The sequence below is a fragment of the Lytechinus variegatus genome, chromosome 17 (genome assembly GCF_018143015.1).
Source record: "Lytechinus variegatus isolate NC3 chromosome 17, Lvar_3.0, whole genome shotgun sequence".
In the NCBI taxonomy this organism is placed as follows: domain Eukaryota; kingdom Metazoa; phylum Echinodermata; class Echinoidea; order Temnopleuroida; family Toxopneustidae; genus Lytechinus; species Lytechinus variegatus.
In genome coordinates, this window is record NC_054756.1 from 27,954,763 (window position 1) to 27,978,630 (window position 23,868).

Here is a 23,868-nt window from a genome sequence, read left to right on the forward strand (position 1 = left end):
AATATAGGAGCGCCTTGAGCACCTAGTAATAAGGTGAATACGTGCGCTACACAAATCCAATATTAATATCTATCATTATAACTTTCTTATTTTACATTCGATTCGGATGAAAATTTTCTCGGGTGGACTTGACCTTTGAATTACAATCAGCATGAACAATGCCCTGACACGAAATAAAAGCACCTTACTGAAGATATTTGTCATATAGTATACAAATATAAGGATTTTATTACAGAAAACTTACAAATGCCAAAGGCAGATAATCGAATTGATATACATTGCATTACAAGAATCAATATACAGTACGCATAAAAAAGTTTACACTTTGAAAAAATCCTATAACCCAAAAATTTGCAATATCCTGACCTTTTCTCTTTCCACATCTCCACATTGGTTTAATGTAAGTTTCTTTATACAAATGACAATATTCATGAATGTCGGGGATCCATTTGAGTAAGCACCATGCACTTGCTTTTAATAAGTACGTTAAAAATGACTTGCGCAGAAATTTACAAGCCCCTCCCCCACCCCCAACCTTCGTGTAGAATATCGTGTCATATCTGCGTTACATTGTAGCTTTTGACCGTATGATACAATGAAAATAACAATAATAACGTTTTATTTACCCAGGGTTTAGCCACTTCAGTTAGGAAACTGCTCTACCAGCGGTACCTGCATAACATTATGTTATTATTACCCTTTTCCGATCCGAATGCTGAGCGCTTAGCAAGAAAGTAAAAGGTCCCATTTCTGAAAGTCTTTGGTATGACTCGGCTAAGGATCGAACCCAACACCTCTAGTTGACGAGGCGGACGCTCTACCACTGAGCCACCATGCCCGGTCCCCTGTTTCCCTCTACCTGCTATTGTTTTGCTTGAGAAAGTGTAGACACGGTAGAGGAAATGCGTAAGAAATGAAAACCCTTTTGATATTAAAGGACAAAACTCCTTCAAGAAAAATGCTCGTGATGAACTTTTATGTCCCCATCGGATACAGCTGTCACAAACAAACTGAAGTTGTGTTTACCTGGGGTCAGACTGTTAATTTCGGTAGCAAAATTGTTCAAACAAGGTACAATGTTTTATTTTCATGGACGAAAGAGTAGAAGAGACCGAAGCCGAAAATTTATGTGAAAAATCCCCTCATTGTAAATTCTAACAATGTCCAGGACTTTTTCAAAGTGTAGACTTTTAACTGACGCACTGTAAATATTTATATATACTTCTTAAAATGAGAATATCCAGTATAAATAAATGCCCTCATTGTGATGACTATAACAATATACATAAATGGGGGGCATACCCCAAGAAAAATATCATAACAATGCCTCCCCTCAAATATTCAAGACAATACACTATAGAAAAAAGGTGGGTAATGTAAAACAATTACTCAATGATGGGTAAAAACGGAGCATAAATGTTTGTTGGGTAGAGTATATCAGGAAAAAAAAATCATGTTTTAGGAGTAAAATTCACTCAATCATAGACACTGCATGAATTGACCGAGCGAAAACTGAGATTTATTTTCAAATCTTATCATGACCGCCGATATTCCATATTTTTTTATCTTCTTGACTGGGTTGCCAATAACGACTATACAGCCTCTCCTCTAGGACTTGTTCGACATCGTTATGTTCTAACCACTGGACCACACGACCCGACAATTAATTGTCCTTGGGGTTTTTGAGTGCTTTTTAAAAAGTTTCGAAAATTCCTCAAATCTCTTCGGTTTACAAATATAATTTCAAATGACAATGACCCCTCTTATAAACGCTTAAACGACTGGGAGTAACACCAGGTAGGTAGCAAGAAGTTAGAGATTGTCTTCTAAGATAGCCGCAGGATTTGCTATCCCTTCCTTAACGGCATTCACTGTCTTTTCCTTAGTGCTTTTCACTAACCCTTCCTTGGCTTGTTCCACCTTTACCTTGACCATGTCGGCGTTGACTATCCCGTCCTTTGCATTTGCTAACTTTTCCTTAATACTTAACTTCCCATCCTTCGCCTTCATCGACATTTTCTTGGCATTTTCCGCGCCTTCTTTGGCATCCTCTACACCTTGCTTGGCATCCGCCACTACTGTTTTCATCTCCCCTTCCAGCTTCTCCTTTTCCCTCTTCATTTGCTTCCGAAGACTCTGCGGTGGTGCTTCCAGCCCGGCTGCCCGTCGCTGCCTCCTCTCTTCGTACTTTTTCAAATACTTGTTCCTGTCGACATAGCCAACTTCGTTACCCAGGATGTTGAAGGTGCACCCCTTTTCCGAATTCAAACCTGTCCCCATCACCTCGAACTGCTTTTTGTCCTTGGTCCAAGCTATTCCTGAATCCATACCCAGCTTGAAGGTCAAGATGAAGCACCCGCAGATCGTGGAGAAGCTTCCCGCCGACAAGCGATAGCCGTTGTCGATGTACACCCCGTCCTCCCCTTTACTGCACGCGGCCACCAATCCAACGGATGGGCCTTGAGCGAGGCACATGAAGCAACCGTTACAGCAATCCTTGGAGAGCTCCCCGCATCCTATATCCGCGACGAAGTATGTCTTCTCCCCCGGGGTTCGCCCGATCTTCACAGTTGGCCCCTCCAAGTCCATCTGCGATAGGGACTTGCCCATCTTCTTGGCACCATCCTTTGTCACCTTTTTGTCCTTGATGGATTTGCCGAATTCCTTGACATCAGACATATTTTTACCCTTCAGGGATTTCCCCAACTCGATAGCTTTGGTTGCGCCTTCTATGGTGTCCCCGGCCATGGGCTGTTTCATCACCACGTTGGAGACAGAAGACGACACCTTGGCCACGCCCGGTTGGGTCTGTATCACTTTACCACCGATTTTAATTTCATCAGGAACCACTTTTTTTAGTGCCGCATCGACGGGAAGTTGCTACAAAAAAGGGGAAAAGGAGAAATTGCAATTATGATAATAATATAGGGTATTTTGCGCACATATCCACCTTCTTAGGTGCTCAAGGCGCTCCTATATTACGCTAGGCGTTCATAGCGCACACAGCTTTTTAAGCAATTACTTCCTACCGGTACCCATTTACCTCACCTGGGTTGAGTGCAGCACATTGTGGATCAGTTTGCAATTATTGCAAAAATTGCAATTATGACTTTCTGAGTCCAGTTTCTTTGAATTCATGCATTTTCACTCAATAAAGACAGAAAAGAAAAGGACGATTTTCTATCATTTTTTTATAACCCTGAGTAATTGCTCCTATGAGCTGTTCTGCCAGCGGGCCCTGCATAACATAATGTAATCATTATACCCTTCTCCATTATAAAACGTCGAACGCCATTTTTAAAGTTCTTTGGCCTGGGATCGAACCCATGACCTCCGGTCCACTAGTCGGACACGCTAACAGTAAGCAACAATCTCTGATTCATTAAAAACGCTGTCACTCCACGGTCCTATGGACCATTTCCTCCCTTTCAGTAGCAGAGTATACGAGTTGTCTAAATACAATAGCAAGAAATAATATTAAACTTTTCATTTTAACTAAATAAACCTATGACAAATAGCTGATATAAAAGCTTTGTCATCATTCAGAAGATGATTTAGCCCCGCCCCTTTCTATATTCATTTTCTTTTGGAACTTGCCCAAGTCAGTTTCCCTCACTAAGGGGAGGGGGTAATCAGTATTGACATGAACTTTTTGCGTTGACAGAATGTGGGTGCATCTGTGTGTGTAAACGTGTGTGTGTGTAAGTGTGTGTGTGTGTGAGAGAGGGTGTGTGTCTCACCTTTCATAAGAGACGACTGAACATGTTCGACCTGGGCAAAAATGTCTTTCAGATGCCACTCTGATTGTTTTGGGGGGGTTCAAAGGGTTTAACAAAATGTCAAAGAAATAAACCTAGATAAATCTGGAAAAATGTGCCTTCAAGCAGATAGAACGACCAGCCTTATTAGCGCCATCTCAAGTCCTAAAATTACTAAAATCTGGCTTGTTTCACAACCCATAATGGAACCTTTCGGAACAGTGTAGTCTTGCAAAGTAGGCCCATTTTATATTACTCAATACATTCACTCTGCAATGGTGTAATTAAAGGCCATTTTGTTCTCTGTTTTATCTAATGATTATAAGGAGACATCACACTGCATTAACCCCCCCAAAAAATATTTTAAATGAATGAATGAATAAATAAATGAATAATAATAGTACCCGCCCAATGAGTCTGTACATAATGATTCGAGATTTCTTACCGTATTGTTATTTGATCCATCCTGAGCAGATAGTTCCATTTTGATCTCGCTTCGGAATTCGGTTTGACCTGTCGTAAAATGAAGAAATCAAGTTGTTAATTCATACGTTTGCCACAGGGTTCCGTGCTAGGACCACTTATGTTTCCGATTTTCCCTAAAAGCATCAATTTCATAGGTTTGTATTCTTGATGAAGGTTTTATTCAAATCCTTCAGAGGATAAGAGAGTTACAATGAATTTTGGAAGTTTTGATTTTATGACGTCATACGCGTGCGTACAGCAGCTTTCCCACATGTCATGTAATAGAAATACTCCGAATGAAATCACTTTCAATTTTTTGTGGGCGAAATTTTAATTTTGGAGTTTATATCACATGACACATAGATGACTTAGTTACATGTAACGTCATATTAAAATTGAAACTGTCAAAATTCATAACTTTATTATTTTTGACTGATTTCATTTAACCTTCACCAACATTTTTTTTTTGGGGGGGGTCATTTGTCTGCATTTATTAAACTAACTTTGTACTAGGTTGAACCTCCCCTTTGATTGGTCAACCTAAAAAGTCTGAACGCATTGACGTTGAGGGCAGGCTCTGATTATGTGAAACCCTTTATTTATTTTCTCCCCTTCTTCTCCTATGTTATACTTATACTGTACCTCCTAAACTATCTTTTATCTAATTCTTTGAGGGATACACATTTAACGCGCCCTGCTTTACAGTTCATCCCTCTTTTTCCTCAACTTTTATTTTCTAAAAAAAAAAGATCAACATAAATAACTTTGCAGATGTTTAAACTAGATTGTTGTGAATGTTGTTTTACCCTCATTGTATATATCATAATTGGATGGTTATCAAAGTTTTAATGCTTACCGAAAACATTTATCTATGTCCTTTGTATGGGCTTATTGCTTACAGAGTATATTCCTTTGTAGTGATCTGTATGGTCATTATTTCATATTTGTGTGATATGTTGAGTCGAAATTAAATAAACAAAACTTGAAACGTAATAGGTTTGAAAAATTGACGTTGAGGGCATGCTCTGATCATTAGAAACCGTTTCATTCTCATTTTAGTAATCGCAGTTCAAATGTAATTAACTGAAGAAGATAATTGTAAAATGTGAATTTGAAGAAATCTTAAATCTTTTGTTTTATAAATAAGGTGAATAAAGATCGGTTTCGGATAGAAAAAGTTTAATTTGGTAACATGTTATTCTATCTTATTTTTCTTTTATCTCGAGGATTTTTTATTACATTCACCAAAGAACTTAAACACTGTAATAATGTTGGGAGGCCCTCTATCGGACGAAAGTAAAAAATGTGAGACGGGTGTTTGTGTTCCACTTTATATCTATAAGTCCTCGAATTGAAAAAGAAAATGTGTGAGATATTGCACAGTTGGATGCAACACACACACAAAATGAACAAGATGATTAAAAGAGAGAGAGAGTCCTTTGAAAGTCGACATAGATTATCTGACCACTGCGTATAATGCAGTTGATGTGTGCATTGGTAGAACTACAGGACCACGCCCTCTCAATCGGGATTAAAGGATTACTGGGGGTGCTCTACGTACCAAAACCCAGACCCCCCCCCCCTCCCCTCCACCCAGAAGTTACATGAGGATAATCCTCTATTGCCAGGTCCCTGATAAAGGAGGAGCAAGTGGTGGACAAACAACGGAAAAGAAAATGGCAATTTTGGAAGCACTCGCTTGCTTCGCTTGCGGGAATTTGCGTAGCTTAATCAATGAGATGCTTAATTACTATTCTTTCGCAAATGACTTGTTTGCATTTTTTTTCTATTTTACGTTATGGGTTACCACTTATATTTAGATCATTTTTAGATATAACCCACAGCCGGATTTCACTCAAAGGATTTGCACTTGCAATAGAAAACAAAAAAATGCGTTTCTAAAGATTTACGCTGCTATGAGAAAGCGTAGTGGAAATTGTCATTTCAAGTGTGTAATGGAAAATAATATTCTTCGATGTCGGTCTGAATGCTAATCTGGAACATTCTGGCACAATCTCAGAGCCCTAGTTTCGACAGATATCCGAGAATAGCATTAAAGCGCCGATTATTTAGCTGCTTATTCTATACAATATAATAATATAACAGCTAGAATGAAAATAGGGACGCTAGTCAATAAATTGCTACCCCTCAATGGGCGTAAATACATGAGTCCATCCCCCTGAAAAAATAGGTTGGAGGGAAGCTGGGGTGCTAAGGACCCCCAATATTTTCCAAGATTTTCCAGAGGGTGCTGCGTGTATTATTCTCTATTAGCAACACCCCTGGATAGGAAGTGTGAGAAATGTGACATAAAAATGCCCCCTTTTTTTTGCTTATTAAATATCTCGGGAGCAAAATGACCTTCATCTTCAGTGAAAGTTTTTTTTTTGTCAAATATACATCAGCACCCCGCCCCGTTAAGATATCGTTCACATGGCCCAACCCCACCCCAGTGTATTTTCCCTTGATATATAATCCTATATATAGGGAGGGCACAACCTTGCCACATAGGCACCATCAGCTCATGATAGATTAGGAGCTCAAGAACCAGTGACTAGATAGATATTTCGCTATTCCGATCGAATATTTTTTACAGATTGTTCTCGATGGCATAATGCTAGTCCGGGAGCCTGTTGCACAAAGAGTTGCGTGTAAAAAACAACGAAAAATCAATCGTAAGTCACTAACCGTGGCATCCCATTGGTTTAAAGTCAAGTTTTATTATAATGAGTTGATTGCTATAGTCTTTGTACACCGGCCCAAGATACAAAATGGGTCACGTGGCTCGAGATTTCCACCAATGGGGAGGTAGGAGCGTGGTTGGTGGGTGCTGAGATAAGGGCCACGCCCATGTCGTCTGTCCATTTTATTCTTCGTGTTTCGCACTGGTTTAATTTACTTTAACAATCTTTCTATTCTCACCTTTTGTGCCTTTTGGGGTTTTTTTTTCGATGGGAGGAGTGGGAGGGGTAACATTTTCCATTCCCTTGCTATCCTTGAATGTAGGCACTCTAATGCTTGTAGAATCAATCGATGTCAAGAGAATTATGCATCAGGTTTGATGTGCACCGTGGAGCTTGAGCGTGACACTAAACATGCTATAATAGGCCAGCCTAGTGTTTAAATATGCGGCAGTATGCTCATTATTCACAACACTCCAAAATTTGAAGAACAGAAGGCGGTTGTAAACAAAATCCTTGATCATTGTAAAAAAAACAATTCAGTTATATCCAATTTTTATAAATATTAACAGTAAAACGCACCCAAAATGCAAAAGTTCATAGCGAAATATTATACATTATATTATCATTGGTGTCTGAGTTTACAATCAAAGCAATGAGTCGTTGCAATTGTTCAGTCTCCCTAAGATTGAGAATGGCGAGATGTTGTAGGCCAAGGCATAGATGATATTCCAACAAGTAAAGTCCACTGTTAAAAAAAACCTGATTTTACAGAAAAATAAAAAAAGATTTTGCTGAATGCAATACCAGAATCATTCTTTAAATTCATGAAACAGGAATTTTTCTGCATTTTAACAGAACAGGTCTGTTAGAAAAAGGGGAAAAGAGTGTTTTATTTAAGGAAATTTGTAAGATTACACACACCAAATACCAATTTCCTGTAAGATTACGCAATCTGGTAAGATTACAGGTGTTCTCGAGACTCTGCTGCAGGAACTTCTTTCAGTTTAAGGATAAATTTTCTAACAGTGTCCAAGAAGCAATTCGGTAGTGTGCATGTGACAAGAGATTATCCAATCTCTTGTCACAGGCACACTTGTCTCTTTTTAGAGCAATATCGAATAATGTACAATATCCATGGTATTTTGGCGAAGAGTTTTTCATATTGGTTTATTTTTTTTTAATCGGATCGTGCTCCGCGCACGCATTTATAGTTGAGGGTCCGTATCCTGAACTCGGGTTTAAATTAAACCCTGGTTTAAAGCTGTGGTTTAACTAGGGGGAGCCAATTGGCCAATAGTGCACATTATCTATTAACTGATATGACATTCAAATTGTTTGTAATTGTCTGGGAATGATAACTGAGGTATTATTCTTTATTTTGAAAGCAAAAGAAAACTAGTAAGAAATATACAATACAAAAAGAATTTTTGAATTTTTGGTTTCCCATAATTTTAGCACAGAGTAAGACCATGGTCGGAGTTCAACCTGACTTCAAAATACAGGCCAAAATATTTATTAACACGCGCATTCTCTTCATGATTACAAAAGGTGCTAAAAATGTCCCGTTTTTTAGGTCTGAACATATATATCAAAAGATTGCACTCCCATTTATCAGTTAATTGTTGAGATACGTATCGTTTTCATTAATTTCTACAAGTAGTCCTAGAACGGAATATCAGATAATTTCAGATAGCATACACTTCGAGCTCGCATAATTGTAAATGTGTGTGAAGGAGTGTGTGAAATGGTTCGTTTGTTCACACTTTGTTCACTCCCAAAGAGAGTGATGCTTGACGTTACTATACAAATCAAATTGAAAAACGAGTGAAAATCTTTCTTTTTTTTAAGAGAGAATATAACTTCTAATTTCTTTAAAGAAAAATGGTAATTTTGGGCCCAATTTAACGGTAAAAAGGGATTTGCGAAAGAGCCCATGTTACGATGACGATAAAATCCCAAAATTTTACGATAAACCATAAAAGCTACAGTAGAAAATCGCACTCCAAGTTGCCATGAATTTTCCTTAAAAATACGGCAATTTTTTTGCGACTTGCAGAAATTTTTCACCGCCACTTTAAGGATTTTCCAAGAAAGCTTAATTCCATCTAACTGTTTGGAGATGTTTTAAAGCAATTTCCTTTTTTTTCCTTTATTTTTATTTTTTACTCCTTTGCTTTCTCCAACTTTTAACATAAAATTGGGCCGGACAATTACGACTTCATTGAAATTCTCCCCGAAATATTTACAGTAATAATATATAAACTCTTACCTTCGATAATTTTGCGTTAACTTGTAGGAGGATTGATATATTCTTCAAATATTATCACCGCATCTCGGGAGCGATCGAATCTGCTGGAATTCGAAGTGCTGGACGCTACCGCAGCAAGTGTCTTCCGAAGATACGCGTCAAGCGATGTTGTTGTTGTTGATGTTGTATGGCGTATGTTCTTTGAAAGTTCTTCTTCCGTGTCTCGACCTTTTGTTCGTGCTCCCCAAACCTTGTCTCTTTCTTTCGCTTGACGATGATTGGCTAAAAGTCGTCCTCCATTGAGAGGGCGGCACGCCCGCATGCTTGAATGACGCCTTTTATCGGTGGGTGGGTGGGGCGGGGTCATTCAGATTGTTCTCCGTAGCAATATCAATTAAAGACAACAGTACTTGTCCTATTATCATTTGAATATCTAATCCCCTGGCTTAAATATCTATGTAAAGTGCTTAAGTCGTTCGGTATTACAGGCAACAACAATTGATCTTGATCAAGGTTTCTGAATATCTAATTCTCTGTTTTAAGTATGTAAAGCGCATGAAGAAGTCGTTAGGGTGAATAAAGTGCTAGACCTAATTGGTAAAACGAAATATAAACATCATTAACCTCACTCTTCAGAAATTCACAGTAGACGAAAGTACTGAAACCGTGAAGTTTTCTTTTACAATATACAGTTCTTTTTTTTTGGTGGGGAGGGGACATTCATCCGTATCGATCTGGATAACTGAATGAATGATCTTATCTATCTTAAGAATTCTTTGGATGGATAACCATGCCATACGCTCCCTTATCCTTTCTCGTCTTGATTTTTGTAATGGTCTTCTGTCTTCAATACCATTGTCTCACATTAATCGTCTCCAGCACCTCCAGAATTGGGCTGCCCGTATTATTTTCGAAGTCCGCCGTGACACACCTCCTGAACCCCTGTTATATAATTTACACTGGCTCCCGATTAGACAACGTATTATTTTTAAGTTATTACTCCTTGTATATAAATCACTCTATAACCAAGCTCCAAAATACTTGTCTGATTGTTTAGAAATTTATGTCCCAGGTAGAAGAACTAGATCCTCTGAAGACCCACTTAAATTAACATATCCAACAAAAAGAAAACAGACTGGAGATAGAACATTCACTGTTCCATCCTCAATGGAATGGAACAAACTCCCTCTTGCAATAAGACAATCCCCAACAATCAAGTCTTTTAAGAAGTCACTCAAAGCTCTCTTGTTCTAAGCAATTGCCTTCATTTAATATGTCATTCTGATTTTTGTTTGTATCTTTTACATGTTAATTGAAATTGTGAGCGCTTTGGGCCATTTGGGAAAAGCGCGTTATAAATATTGAGTATTATTATTATTATAAGTGCTAGACCTTTTAGAGTATACATTTACATTGGACGAAAGTACTGAAACCTTGGAAGTATACTGACAAAATGTGTTTTTCTGGGGATTCACTTCGATTTTTTTCCGTAGCCGTATTAATGACATCAGAAGTTTATCTTGATCTAGATATCTAAATTCAAAAATTCAAATTTATTTATTTATTTGAATATCTATGTCCCTGATCGAGATATTCATGTATAGCGATTTAAAACGTCGTATGGAAGTCTAAAGTACTAGGCCTACGTAGTCAAGATAATAATGATGATGATGATAACAATTATAATAATGCATCATGTATATAGCACAGTATCACTGCCAAATGCGTCCCTGCATGTGCGCTTTTTGAAGACAGATAAAGCAACGAAAAGAAAAATATTTGCTGGCAGTCGTGGCACTAACTCATTCGAAATTCTTTTTAAATAAGTATGTTTCTAAAATCATTAACCTATCGCATCGCATTGTGATAGAAATTAACATCAGACGACAGTTTACTTGTAAAATATGTAAAATTGGCAACAAAGGTGATCTTAATCAACGTATCTGAATATAATATGTATAGCGCATGAAGAAGTCGTTCGGGTGAATAAAATACTAGACCTAACGATTTTTTTCAGTTCAGTTCAGTTTATTTATTTTCTCATCAATATAAAAAAACAATATACAATATGTACATGAGTAAAAATTACACAAAAAGAGAAAAAAGGAAAACTACTTAAAAGTTCATGAGAACATGTGAGTTGTAGCTCCCGAACAATAACAAAAAAAAACATATAAAGATCAAATGAAAAATAAACACACAGCATCAGCAATCACCAGCATACATACAAGGGGGACGGGGGACAGTCAGGGGAAGTGTAAAATTAGGCAGAAAAAAATTATTTTGAATATTCACTTATATACACGTTTTTTAACTTGGCTTTAAATGAAGTTAATGTAGTTGAACTCTTGATAACATTAGAAAGATTGTTCCATATACGAGGGCCACGGTGCCTTAATGAATTAAGTAAAATTTGGGTTTTAACTTGGGGATAATGAAATTTATTGCTTGACCGAGTATTATGAGAATGAACTGAACGATTTATGAGGAACATTTGGGAGATGTTAGATGTTAGAAATATAAACATCATTAACCTCACTCATCAGAAATTCACCTAGACGAAAGTTCTGAAACCGTGAATTTTTTTTGTAAAATATACCATTGGGGGTGGGGAGGGGGACATTCCTCCGTATCGATCTGGATATCTGAGTGAATGATTCTATCTGAAGAATTCTTGGGATGGATAAGTGCTAGACCTTTTAGCATAGAAATTTGCATTGGACGAAAGTACTAAAACCTTGGAAGTATTAAAGACATCAATAGTTTATCCTGATCTGGATATCTGAATATCTAATTATGTACTTGATCCAGATATTCATGTATAGCGATTTAAGACGTCGTATGGAGGGATAAAGTACTAGGCCTAGGTAAAAATAATAATTAATATTAATATTAATGATGATGATGATATTAAAAGATAATAATGATACCAACATGATTATTTCATATATATATAGCGTATATCACTGCCAAATGCGTCCCTATGCACTTTTTGAAGACAGATGATTATTGAATTTAATAATAATAATAATTTAAAATTGTTTTCAGATAAGTATGTTTCTTAAATCAACCTATCGCATCGCATTGTGACAGAAATTTACAACAGACGACAGTTTACTCGTAAAATATACAGTGAAATTAACAAAACATGATAAGGATGGCAACGAAAATTGTAATGAACATGATTATCTATGATAGGGCGGTAGTAAATGATAATATTGATAGCTAATAACAATGATAATAGACTAAGTGATAATAATGATATTAATATTGATGATGATAATGATAATAGCAACAAAAGTAATAATATGGCAAGCCTAGGTCAACAAAACGTAGATTGACAGTTGAGAAGAGATTACAAAAATCATATACACAACCCAGTCATAGGGAAATGCAGAGTCGACGATGTCACTCCCTCACTATATTTCATGTTTCCTTTTTTTTTTATCAAATGAAATACAGACCATGCGGATTTGACAATAAAATGATATATTCATGAATAATTAAGAATAGGTTATATTGCCATGGTAACCCCCAATTTTTGCTGGGATGGTCTCTTTCTTGAAACGTTTAAAAGAATATGTTAAACATTTCGTGAAACCTCCCCTGGAAAAAAAAACACGTTGACATCGTTCAATTTTACTTTCATTCTAAACGACGGGTAATTGAAATCCTGTATTCATATTAAATCTATTTACCTTATTTCAAAATGGGGAAAAAGTAGACACTTAACATGCTTAACGTGATGTATAATGAAAAGACAATTATCTAGACAACAAGTCCTAATATTTCTCGCGAAAGTTCACACTGACGTTAAGTTTGTTTTAATAAAAGCATAAAATTCGAGAAAATTACTGGTGAAGATTTGACGAATGTCGTTTAAACAATAATGGAGTTAAAGGGAAAGTGTGCACCCTGAAGAAAAGTTTGTGGTAAAATAGCAGAAAATTATAAATATTGGTGAAGGTATGAACAAAAATTCGTTGAAGAGAAAAGTTTGTGGTAAAAATAGAAGAAAAAATAATAATAAATATAGGTAAAGGTATGAGGAAAATCAGTTGAAGATTAAGGAACGAGCAGCGGCTGTCCCATATGTTATGTAAAGTAAAATGCTGATTTCTTTTTTAATGGTTTTTGATGACTTATTTTTGTTTTCTTTTCATGATCGGGTGCGAAATGATTATGTCTATTGATGTACAGAAGAAACAGTGAAACCCATTTCATTTTTTTTAGAAAATGACATTTCTTTGATGTTTTACCATTCGCTATGTAGGAGTGTTGCTCGCATAAGACTTCACAAATCAAATACCTGTAGTTAAAATTCCAATAACTTTTTAATTCTTGGGTGGATCTTTCGAAGCCCTTCGTCAATAGTTTTTTATTATTTTTTCTGCTATTTTTACAATAAACTTTTTTTCAGGTTGAACTTCTTCTTTGAAATGTGAAACTAAGTTTTCATCTTCTGGCGTCACAGACAAGCACCTCGTCGATACTTCGTCTGATATGTATTCCCTAAAATACAACCCCCCCAAAAAAAAAAATGAAAGCGATTTAAATACGTACGGGCGATATATCATCAGAAGCGTCATTTTATTTTCCCTTCTATAAGAAAAAATATTTGTATTCATTATCCATTCTTACCACATGTAATTTTAATAAAAAATATTTGTATTCATTATCCATTCTTACCACATGTAATCTTAATAAAAAATATTTGTATTCATTATCCATTCTTAACATGTAATTTTAATTTAAAAAAATAATTGAAATAATACTCCAAGTGGAGCAATGTTTTATGAATTTAGATGTTTTATCTTTAGTTTAGATCCGGTTGTATACAGATACCGAAACTAAATCAATTAAAAAAATCAAAGGTGAAATAGCTCTAAATAAAGTACAAGTAGTGAAACCAGAATTAGAAGGCATGATGTTACATGGCATTAATGAAACTGATAAAAAGTAGTTTACAAAATACTGAACGGGTAAAATTTCATTGTAGGCAATTCGAGGTAAATAATGTTCATTATTCAGCTCAAGTACTGAAGGTAATTCAAATTAAATATCGAAAATTGAACTCATAATACATGGCTCTACTCATAGTCTTATTTCTGCCATTTTGTTCCGTACCATTAACATGATTAAGAAAGAAATTCGAACTGATAGAATACAAGATAAATTCAGTGTGCTACTCGCAAATTTATGTCACAAATAAAAACTTTTAAAAATTTAACGCTTATTCTTTGGTGGATTTCCTGCGAACTTTCACCGCAATCTTTTTTTTCGGGGGGGGGGGGCTTTTATTAAAACGAACTTTTCGTCAGGGTCAACCAAGCTTTTAAGTGTCATGTGGATTCACTCGTGGAAAGGCTCTTGTGGGTTTCTGTAGATGGATAATCACAATTTTGGGGGATAATTCGAGCGGAAACGTTCTCACGGTTCCTTGAATTTTAAATAGTACAGCGAGTTTAAAATGGATCCATGAACGTGGAAAGGGCGATGAGCTGACCTGTTCACTAAACAGTATACACACCAGTGGCGCTGTGGCATGCTGGTTAAAGTAGATTCTTTATCCAAACTATCTTCGACTTGGTCAACCGTTAAACGGTTGAAGTGGCGTTATTGAACGCATTACAATAGTTGAACGCATTTACGGAGTACTGCCGGATTTAGATCCGGATTATATTGACGCCCTTATCCAGCGTTGTCTATTGATTTCCCAGTAATCCCCGTGATTTAATACAAGAAATTACTGAGCTACCAACACAAAAACACTCCCCACTCATCAAGAACGGCCTTACCCTATTACAGTTCGTTTTGTGGCCCCTTTTCGTTACCAATTAGACCGTCTCTTATCTTCTTCGAACAGATTCTCCATTCTCTAACACAAGCTATTTAGGCCTATTCAATAGGGGGTGCTCCTTTGGAAGAAAATTTTGACAAGCAAAATAATAAAGAAAATATCTCACTACAACATGAAGGTGGTTCTGGTTAAATAATTTTTAGCATACCTACATGATTTGTATGGATGTCGCCTGTGGTGAAGAATACACCCAACAACCCCCCCCCCCCATTGAAATATTGGGAGTGCTTAGCACCCCCCCCCCCCCGTTTCACAGGGCCATGGACTATATCGTATAGACCAGTTCGTAGTTACTTCATGGGCAATTTTGGTCAAATGACCTTTCATTTCTTTCATGATGATATGCAGATTTCAAAGCAAGATATTACGTAAGCTTGCCTTACATAGCAGGATGAAGAAATTGAATAGACCAGGTGACTAGAATAGCACAACAATGAATACTTGATGAAAGTATTTGTTGCATTCCTACTTTGAATGCATATCTAAGCATGTTGCACAATGTACTTAACAAACTGTGAAATACCAGCCGTTCGTGGAAGCATTGTTGTTTTTTGTGGATGTAAATGAAAACGACAATTCAAAAGAATAAATCAAGATATCAAAGTTGGTGCTTATCTCATTAGATTTTAAAGCACCATGTCACTTTAGTACAAATGACCTTCTTCTGATCATGCGTAGAATCTTTTGATCATGCGCAGAAAGGAACTACGAACTGGCTTATTGGTATCATATTGTGATTAGCTACTGCAGCGAATCGATTGCATCTAATTGGCTGATAGTAATAATAATAATAATAGTCCTTTTCAAATCACTGATTAACTCCAAGTTGGGTCTGTAATGAATGGATTAACAACCATAGAGTTTGTCAACTCATGTTAGGTCATTTTTATTTTTGTTAAAGGACAAGTCCACCCCAATAATATTTGATTTGAATAAAAATTGGATGTAAAATAAGACAGTTATGGCATTTTAAAGTTTCGCTTAATTTCACAAAACAGTTATATGCGCATCCTGGTCGATATGCAAATGAGGAGACTGATGACATCATCCACTCACTATTTCTTTTGTACTTTATTATATAAAATATGATATATTCTAATTTTCTCTTCATTGTCAAGAGAAACAACGATTAATTCCTCCCTGAACATGGTTCAGTCAAGTTGGTCCTTATTGTCAAATCTGTAAAAAATGAAATACTGTATAATTCAAACAATAAAAACCAAAATAAACAGTGAGTGAGGGACATCGACTGTCTCATTTGCACGTCACTGTGTTGTGCATATCACTGTTTTGTGAAAAATGACTTTCTTATTTTACGTCCAATTTTGATGAAATTTTCAGTTTAATGCTAGTTGGATTTTTCTCTATTCATTCAAATCAACATTTTTCTGAGATGGACTTGACCTTTACACACGTGCACACACTGGTATCGATAACATTGACAAGTTTGGGAACCTGACATCCACTTGAACTAGCTTCTGGGGGGGGGGGGTATTGCCGTACCAAACTGAACAATGACACACTCTAAAAAATGAAGAGCTACGAAGAGCTAATTTAGCTCTTAAAGAGTGTGTAAAGTGACTGCACTTCGGAGTGCTGATTTTTCTGGTTGAAATTTGAACTAGGCAAATCAGCACTCCGAAGTGCAGTCACTATACACGCTCTTTAAGAGCTAAATTAGCTCTTCGTTTTTTAGAGTGTATATTTTGCATTAAGAAAAAAAAGTATACGTGTTATAATAAATGCCAAACTTAAGTTTAACCATTTTTAATATGAAAACAAAGAAATTTATTTCACCGGTATTTCATAACTAAAAGGAATGATGTTTTAATAATCATGAACACTTATGAAATTTAACACACTGAAGCGTTATGATATACTAGTGCTAGTAACAAGTGGAAGTATGTCATGTTCCCAAATTTGTAAATCTCGGGTGGGGTGGGTTTAGAGGGTGTAATTGAGTTTTGTCAGACGTGTTTCAATCAGATATTATTTACATCTGGGACCGAACTTTATGTCACTGTCCGAAAGACGTGGCGAAAGACCTCAAACTTCTGCTTTTAACTTCCCGACATAGCTTGGATTGCAGGCGCACGCCATGAAACCCCTATTTGTGGTGCGTCGGTGCGTTGGCGTGGTTATTCTGAATTAAAAGGGTCTTCAATGTTTAAACTAATTTGGTTTGAAGAGATAAAGACGGATCAGCACACAAAACATTGGAAATTTGATGAAAGTCGGAAAAGAAATAACAAAGTTATGACATTTTAAAGAATCGCATTATTTGAGTGAAACAGCTCTATGCGTACCTTCGTGAATATTGGGCAACTTGATGGTGTCATATCCCGACTATTATTATTATTTATATTTTATGAAGTTGTGGGGATTTTTTCATTTCGTCCTCCAAGAATTAAAAATGTTAGATTGAAAACTGATTTCATACATTAGATATTCACTGCAGCAACTTATTTTATCATAAGGGGGCTATATCATACACACATATATCACTGTAACATGAGAAAAAGGAAAGTGTGGGAAATTACATCATCAGCCCACCTAAATTAATATTCATGACGACGTAAATGTAACTGCTTTCACAAAACATTGCTTAAGTTTAGAATTCAATATCTTTGTTATTTCTCAACAGATTTGGACGAAAATTTCACCATTCTGCTCAGTGAATTTTACTTACAGTCCTATGATGATGAAAAATAGCACAATAAAACCTGTAATCTATATACAGCCTAATTCGTCGCCGAAATTCCGAACCAGTCACGGTTACCAATAATGGCAATTTTCGTATATTTGCCTCTGCCATTTTTACCAGGGGCCGCAGGGTAGGGAATATATTTCAATTACAATTTTATGACTTGTGAATTACTATTTGTGGACCTCATTATTCATGTTTTCTGTTACCTTTTTTAAAAGCTTTGCAACATCGCAAAATGCGTCTGCGTGCTTTTAAATTTTTTGTGTTTACTTTAAAGATTTGATTTGTTTTGGGGAAGATTTGTCAGTGTCACAAATCAATAATTTTTCTTCCATTTGTTTCTTCCTCCTTTCTTTCGCTCTTCTCTTGTTATCCTCTTTTCACCCCCCCCCCCCTATTTCTTCCTTTTTCTCCTCCTTCCTCTTCTAGTTCCTCTCCTTTTCCTTCTTCTTCTTCATCTTCCCCTTCTCATAACTTCTCTCCTTCATCGTTCCATCTTCTCTTACTCTCTCAATTCGTATGATTCACAAAACAAATGCGATTGAAAGATACATTCGATGAAATAATATTACACGATTTTTTAATTCATCATCATTCGTTGTTAATTAACAAAACACCACAAAACATACAATGACAAATATAGAAAACTCGTACTCAAGACTTGAATCTCATCATGTCCTAAAAAATAATAGAATTATACACTCGAATTCGGGTCACTTCACTGTTACAAAAGTTATCCTTAAAATAAAAGAAGTTCCTGCAGCAGAGTCTCGAGAACACCTGCAATCTTACCAGATTGCGTAATCTTACATTATATCATGTAAAATTACAGGAAATTGGTATTAGGTGTATGGATGGAACCTAACAAATTTCCTAAAATAAAACACCTTTTTCCCCCTTTTTAAACAGACCTGTTCTGTTAAATTGCAGAAATTCCTTTTTTTAATGAATTTACAGAATGATTCGGTTATTGCTTTCTGCAAAATGTTCCTTTTTTCTGTAAAATCAGGAGGATATTTAACACATAAGGGTCAACTTCGTGGAAGGGGAGGGCCATAACAAGATCATTCATTACCGTAGAAGCTCCGTATCATTAAATAGACCTTTATGATACTCACATATCAAATACAAACAAAAAATGAGGTCAAACACTATACAAATCTTTAAACAAATTAAAATTCTGTTAAAAAATATGAATTTCTGTGTTAGCACATGTTAACCGCTACAAGACCGTGCTAACTGCCTTAAATCAGAGATATGCAACATACTTTCATGCATATCCCTGCTTTAAAAAAATGCAGTGTATGCAGATGCCACTGCTTTTAGTTGATCAAAACATTATTTTAAAGGATATTACTGAATCGACACTTTTTAAAGTATATTTCTTAAGACTCATTATGGAAAGCAAATGAAGGATATAAAATTATGGTTGAAATAGTTCCACCATTCCCCCCCCCCCGCCGCCCTTCCACATCGCATAAAAATAAAAACAGCCGATCAACCAGAACGAAACTTCCCTAATCATCCAATTGTTTACAACTGTTCAGAAATGTTTACAAAAGGACCCAACCAATCGAGCAGAATCCGACTTTCCTTCAGAGGATTTTGTGAGCATAATGATTGCTTCAAGATACCACTTACGTTTTATAACACGACTTAAAAAAACCACTGCTCAATTGGTTCACAAAGGCATTGTTTTCCATTGTGTAATTCAGTAACCGGCCTTTAATGACACTCAAGCTTGGGCGATTTTTGCTTTAACTCATCAAGGACCAAAAAGTAACCCGATAACACTTCCAGATGCAAAAACTTCTTGCACATTCATGACACTGTAACTGCAACGGTGCTAAAACTACACCGCCAGTGTTACCAGATAACCTCCCCAAGTATATTACACCACTGTTAAATTCAAGGTGTTGACTCAACAACCATTAGTGTTATCAAAACACTATATACTCCGTTTGTCATTCCGTTGTGTTCAAACTTTATGGTGTACTTTGAACACCACGAGAAGTAGCCCTTCAAAATTTGAAGCGGTCGGCGGGCGCAGACCCTTGGCTTTCACAATTTTCGTAGGGCATAATTCAGAGTCTGAAATAGTGAGACTAGATTATGTATTTGACACAGACTGAGAGCTTGGCTTATAGTCTTCACTCCAGACATGGTATAATTGGTTGTCAAATGAGTCTGTGTTTGCAGACTAGCGTTTCCAGTGTGTTGATGACAAAAGTTTAATTCATCAGGAGAGGGGGGGGGGTGATCTATTTTATTCATCATCTTCCATGTTGTCAGATCTGACTGAATTACCCTACTTTTCGGATGGCCAAGAGGGCAAAGCTGCGTGACCATTATTGTTGGGTAATGGCAACTTGTCAATACCACAAAAGAGCTCCTAGATGAAAACCTGGTAGGTCCATGATGAAAGGATCCCAGGTCTACCTGTGTCTTGGGCCAAGCTTGCATTCCTCAGGCAACTCTCGGGCCAGGGAAAAGTAAAATAACTTTACAATTTTCAATGGTGTTGCATAACGGCTGCGGGTCATAAATCTCATTCTACTCTGGGTAATTTTTATTAGACTGGTGTTTACCACAAAGGCAATTTCCAGTGGTATTGCATTTCTGCAACTGGTCATAAATCTTGTTCTATGAGTGGGGGCATCGTGGTCTAGTGGTTACGACTCTTGTCTTTCAAAATTTCAATCTGAGGGACATAGGTTCAATTGCCAGCCACGGCGTGTTTTCCTTCAGCAAGAAATATATCCAAATATGCTGCACTCAACCCTGGTGAGGTGAATGGGTTACTCGATAGGAAGAAATTCCTTGAATGCATGAGCGCCTATATGGGCAGCGTAGCTAAAGCCGGGGTGATAATAGCAGCACTTAGGATCCTTGGGCGAATAGCGTTTCCCAAAATCCAGCTATTATTATTGTCATTATTAATCTTGGTGAAATGCAAATGGTGTTACATTCCCCATGAAAACACTCAATAATCTGCCTTTAATACGTAAGAAAATCATAACTTTTCAATATACTCATATTTCTTTGCACTGAAAAGGACTGCAAAATGAAATGAAAGAGCAAACGTGACATGAGATGGCAAGAAAAAAGCCTTACTTTTATCACATTGGAGAAAGTTAGGAAGAAATACAGCAAAAATACATACATGTATATATACAAAGAATGTATGTACACGAAGGTTTTAAGAAAACATGCGGTGGTCTGAAGGTAATACTGATAATATCGAGCACACAATAATTCATACCATAATTGGACATGCTTAAAACATCAATAAAAGCTGAATGAAAGCAAATGCTTCTATAAAGATATGCATCAGAACATGCCATTTTTAACTTAAAGAGATAAGGGTTAATCAAAGCTACATTATCTTGAAGCCTCCAGAACATGACTTTGTAAGATGCAATGTAATATAATAGTCTTTTCTATAGCACAGGAAACCTGACCTTCTTGAGACAGTAATGTACATTCTAAAGTAAAATGTAAATAACTTTTTAAAATGCAAAATATTAATCTGTATTTACTGTTTAAGAAAGACCTCAATTTATTCATTACACACAAAAAAATCTTTATAAAGAGGCCGCTGTATTATGTGGACTCAGCAAAATATATTTAAGACAATTTAAAGAGAAATATAACCCCTAATGAAAATTCTTTTGAAGCAAGAAAAAAATAACCATCAGAGAGGTAGATGGTGAAAGTTTTGGCAAAATTTGTTTAAGAATAAGAAGTTAAAACATTTTCTCTTTTTTTTGGGGGGGGGGTTAAGTTGCAAGTTTAAATCACTAAAAGTATGCAATTTGAAATTGGCAACATACAGTAAGTAATGTCATTATGATACAGGTTTATTCATCCATTTATTCTTATATACATAATGAATGACATATGATCTTATTCAGGTTTTTACTCAAGAGTAGTATTTTTTTTCTTTCATGATGTCATATACCAACATGCTATCTAGATAATTTCATAACTTCCTGAGGAAAAGGGCGCTTTGGAGAAAAGCAGATTCCTGATAATTAAGTACATGACAAATGTGATTTCCCTTACCTTGTCAAAATCTACCAGTAATAAAAAGATGCCAATTTGGGATTAACATAGATGTAGTGATCCAATTAATTTTTCAAACAGCCACAATTTAGTTTGTTTTCTTGACGTCACCTATCAATTTTAAAAATGCACTGCCGACGGGGGGGGGGGGGGGTTATTTTTCATGAATATAAAAAAAGTCATCAAACATTGCAGAGCAATCTTTCTGCAATACAGATTTATTACAAATAATGTTGAGGGGGAGGTCTAAAAAAGGCACCCCCCCGGGCTAGGTAGGGCTAAATCATGCAACGGTACATATGCAACAGTACAAATGTTACACTTTCAGCCTCCAATTTGCTTGTGTACAACTAGTTAAGTAAGCCATGTACAATGTAGATCAATACCGTACAGACATTCACAACCTAACCAGCATACATTTCCTTTCAAAATTAATTCACCTTTACATATTCATTTTCTGTCAAAATCACTGAAACTTGATTTATCTGTCATATCACAATGAACTCCATTTATCTGTCAAAATTCATTGATCTTTATTCATCAATTAAAATCTTTCCAACTCCAATTATATTTTTCTTTCAAATTTCATTGAATGTTACTTGCCCTTCCAGACAAATGATTTAATAAAAAATGTACAAATCTAAAATTCATTCGCCTTACACACATGAATTGATTTCATGAACCAATTTTTGGTCAATTAAAAAAGGGACATACTAACATTCATAGAACTACGACTCCAGTAATTTCACATCAAATGCAATGTGCTTGATGCACATTAGTAGCTGCGATAATAGAGGTAGAAAGTTTATAAGCAGCTTTGGTATTAAAATATTACTCAATTCAAACTAGCACCGGTAAACAAATAAGAAAAACATTCCTTTTGCATTGTTCCAATTGTCAACTGTAAATTCATTAAACTAGCTTACCCCCCCCCCCCTGTGGCACAATACATGTATTTTATATAAAAAAACTTTTTTTAATTTTCCTGAATCGTAGCAATTACCCATACACATGTCTGCCCAGGAATAAAGAAAACCTAATGTCAATCATTTTATTAAATTTATAATTCATTACAGAATGCAATTCCTGAATACAAGTTATTTTAATTACAAATAATTATTCATCAATAATTATGACTATCTAAAAATTGCAATTTAATGAAATGTGCAATCACTATCGGCAAATTGAAATTTCATCAATATAAAGCTGTATATACAGCGGTGCTCGAAAGTACATGTAAGCAAACCTTACCAGAGAATGAACATATTCAAAGGACAAGTCCACCCCAACAAGAAGTTGATTTGTATAAAAAGAGAAAAATCCAACAAGCATAACACTGAAAATTTCATCAAAATCGGATGTAAAATAAAGAAAGTTATGACATTCAAAGTTTTGCTTAATTTCACAAAAAAGGTAGATGCACATCCTGGTCCGTATGCAAATGAGGAGACTGATGTCATCCACTCACTATTTCTAATGGATTCTATTACATGAAACATGTATATTCTAATTTTCTCCTCATCGTCAAGTGAAACAATGATTAATTCCTCCCTGAACATGTGGAATTAGGATTTTTTATACTACATGTATATGGTTCAGTCAAGTTGGACTTTCTTGCCAAATCTGCAAAAAATGAAATGTATAATTCATACAATAAAAAACAGAAGAAATAGTGAGGGACATCATCGTCTGTCTCATTTGCATGTCACTGAGTTGTGCTTATCACTGTTTTATGAAAAATAAGCAAAACTATCATGTTTTACATCCCATTTTGATGAAATTTTAAGCGTTATGCTAGTTTGATTTTTCACTATCTATTCAAATCAACATTTTCCTGGGGTAGACTTGACCTTTAAAGTGTTCAAGTCTTTCCATGTCTTAGACAATTGTGAAGTTGGGTAATGATATTACATTCAATAAAGTTTGTTTCTCTGGGCTCACTAAGCATTAAAGTGTTGTTGTCTACGTTCAACACTCGGCATGAAGGAGTGCATTTTGTGGTGGAATTCGCTAACTTCTGAGCACAACCATAAACCACTTCAGTTTGAAGGGAAAGGTAACAAATAAAGGTACTTCTTAGA

The 23,868-nt window shown here is 36.0% G+C and overlaps 1 protein-coding gene across 1 annotated transcript; it reads right to left on the reverse strand.

Moving 5' to 3' along the window:
- Positions 1 to 203: 203 nt before the first annotated feature.
- On the reverse strand, positions 204 to 9,366 carry LOC121430443. Its single transcript, XM_041627710.1, has 3 exons — positions 9,177 to 9,366; positions 4,204 to 4,271; positions 204 to 2,880 (listed from the first exon to the last, which is right to left on the reverse strand). The coding sequence occupies exons 2-3, from the start codon at positions 4,240 to 4,242 to the stop codon at positions 1,813 to 1,815; spliced, it is 1,107 nt and encodes a 368-aa protein (XP_041483644.1). The 5' UTR covers positions 4,243 to 4,271; positions 9,177 to 9,366; the 3' UTR covers positions 204 to 1,812.
- Positions 9,367 to 23,868: the final 14,502 nt, after the last annotated feature.

Excerpts from the sequence above, each read along its gene's own strand:
- LOC121430443 (XM_041627710.1), bottom strand. The coding sequence starts at position 4,242 with ATGGAACTATCTGCTCAGGATGGATCAAATAACAATACG. Across the intron at positions 2,881-4,203 it reads ATGGATCAAATAACAATACG|CAACTTCCCGTCGATGCGGC; the intron begins GTAAGAAATCTC and ends CCTTTTTTGTAG.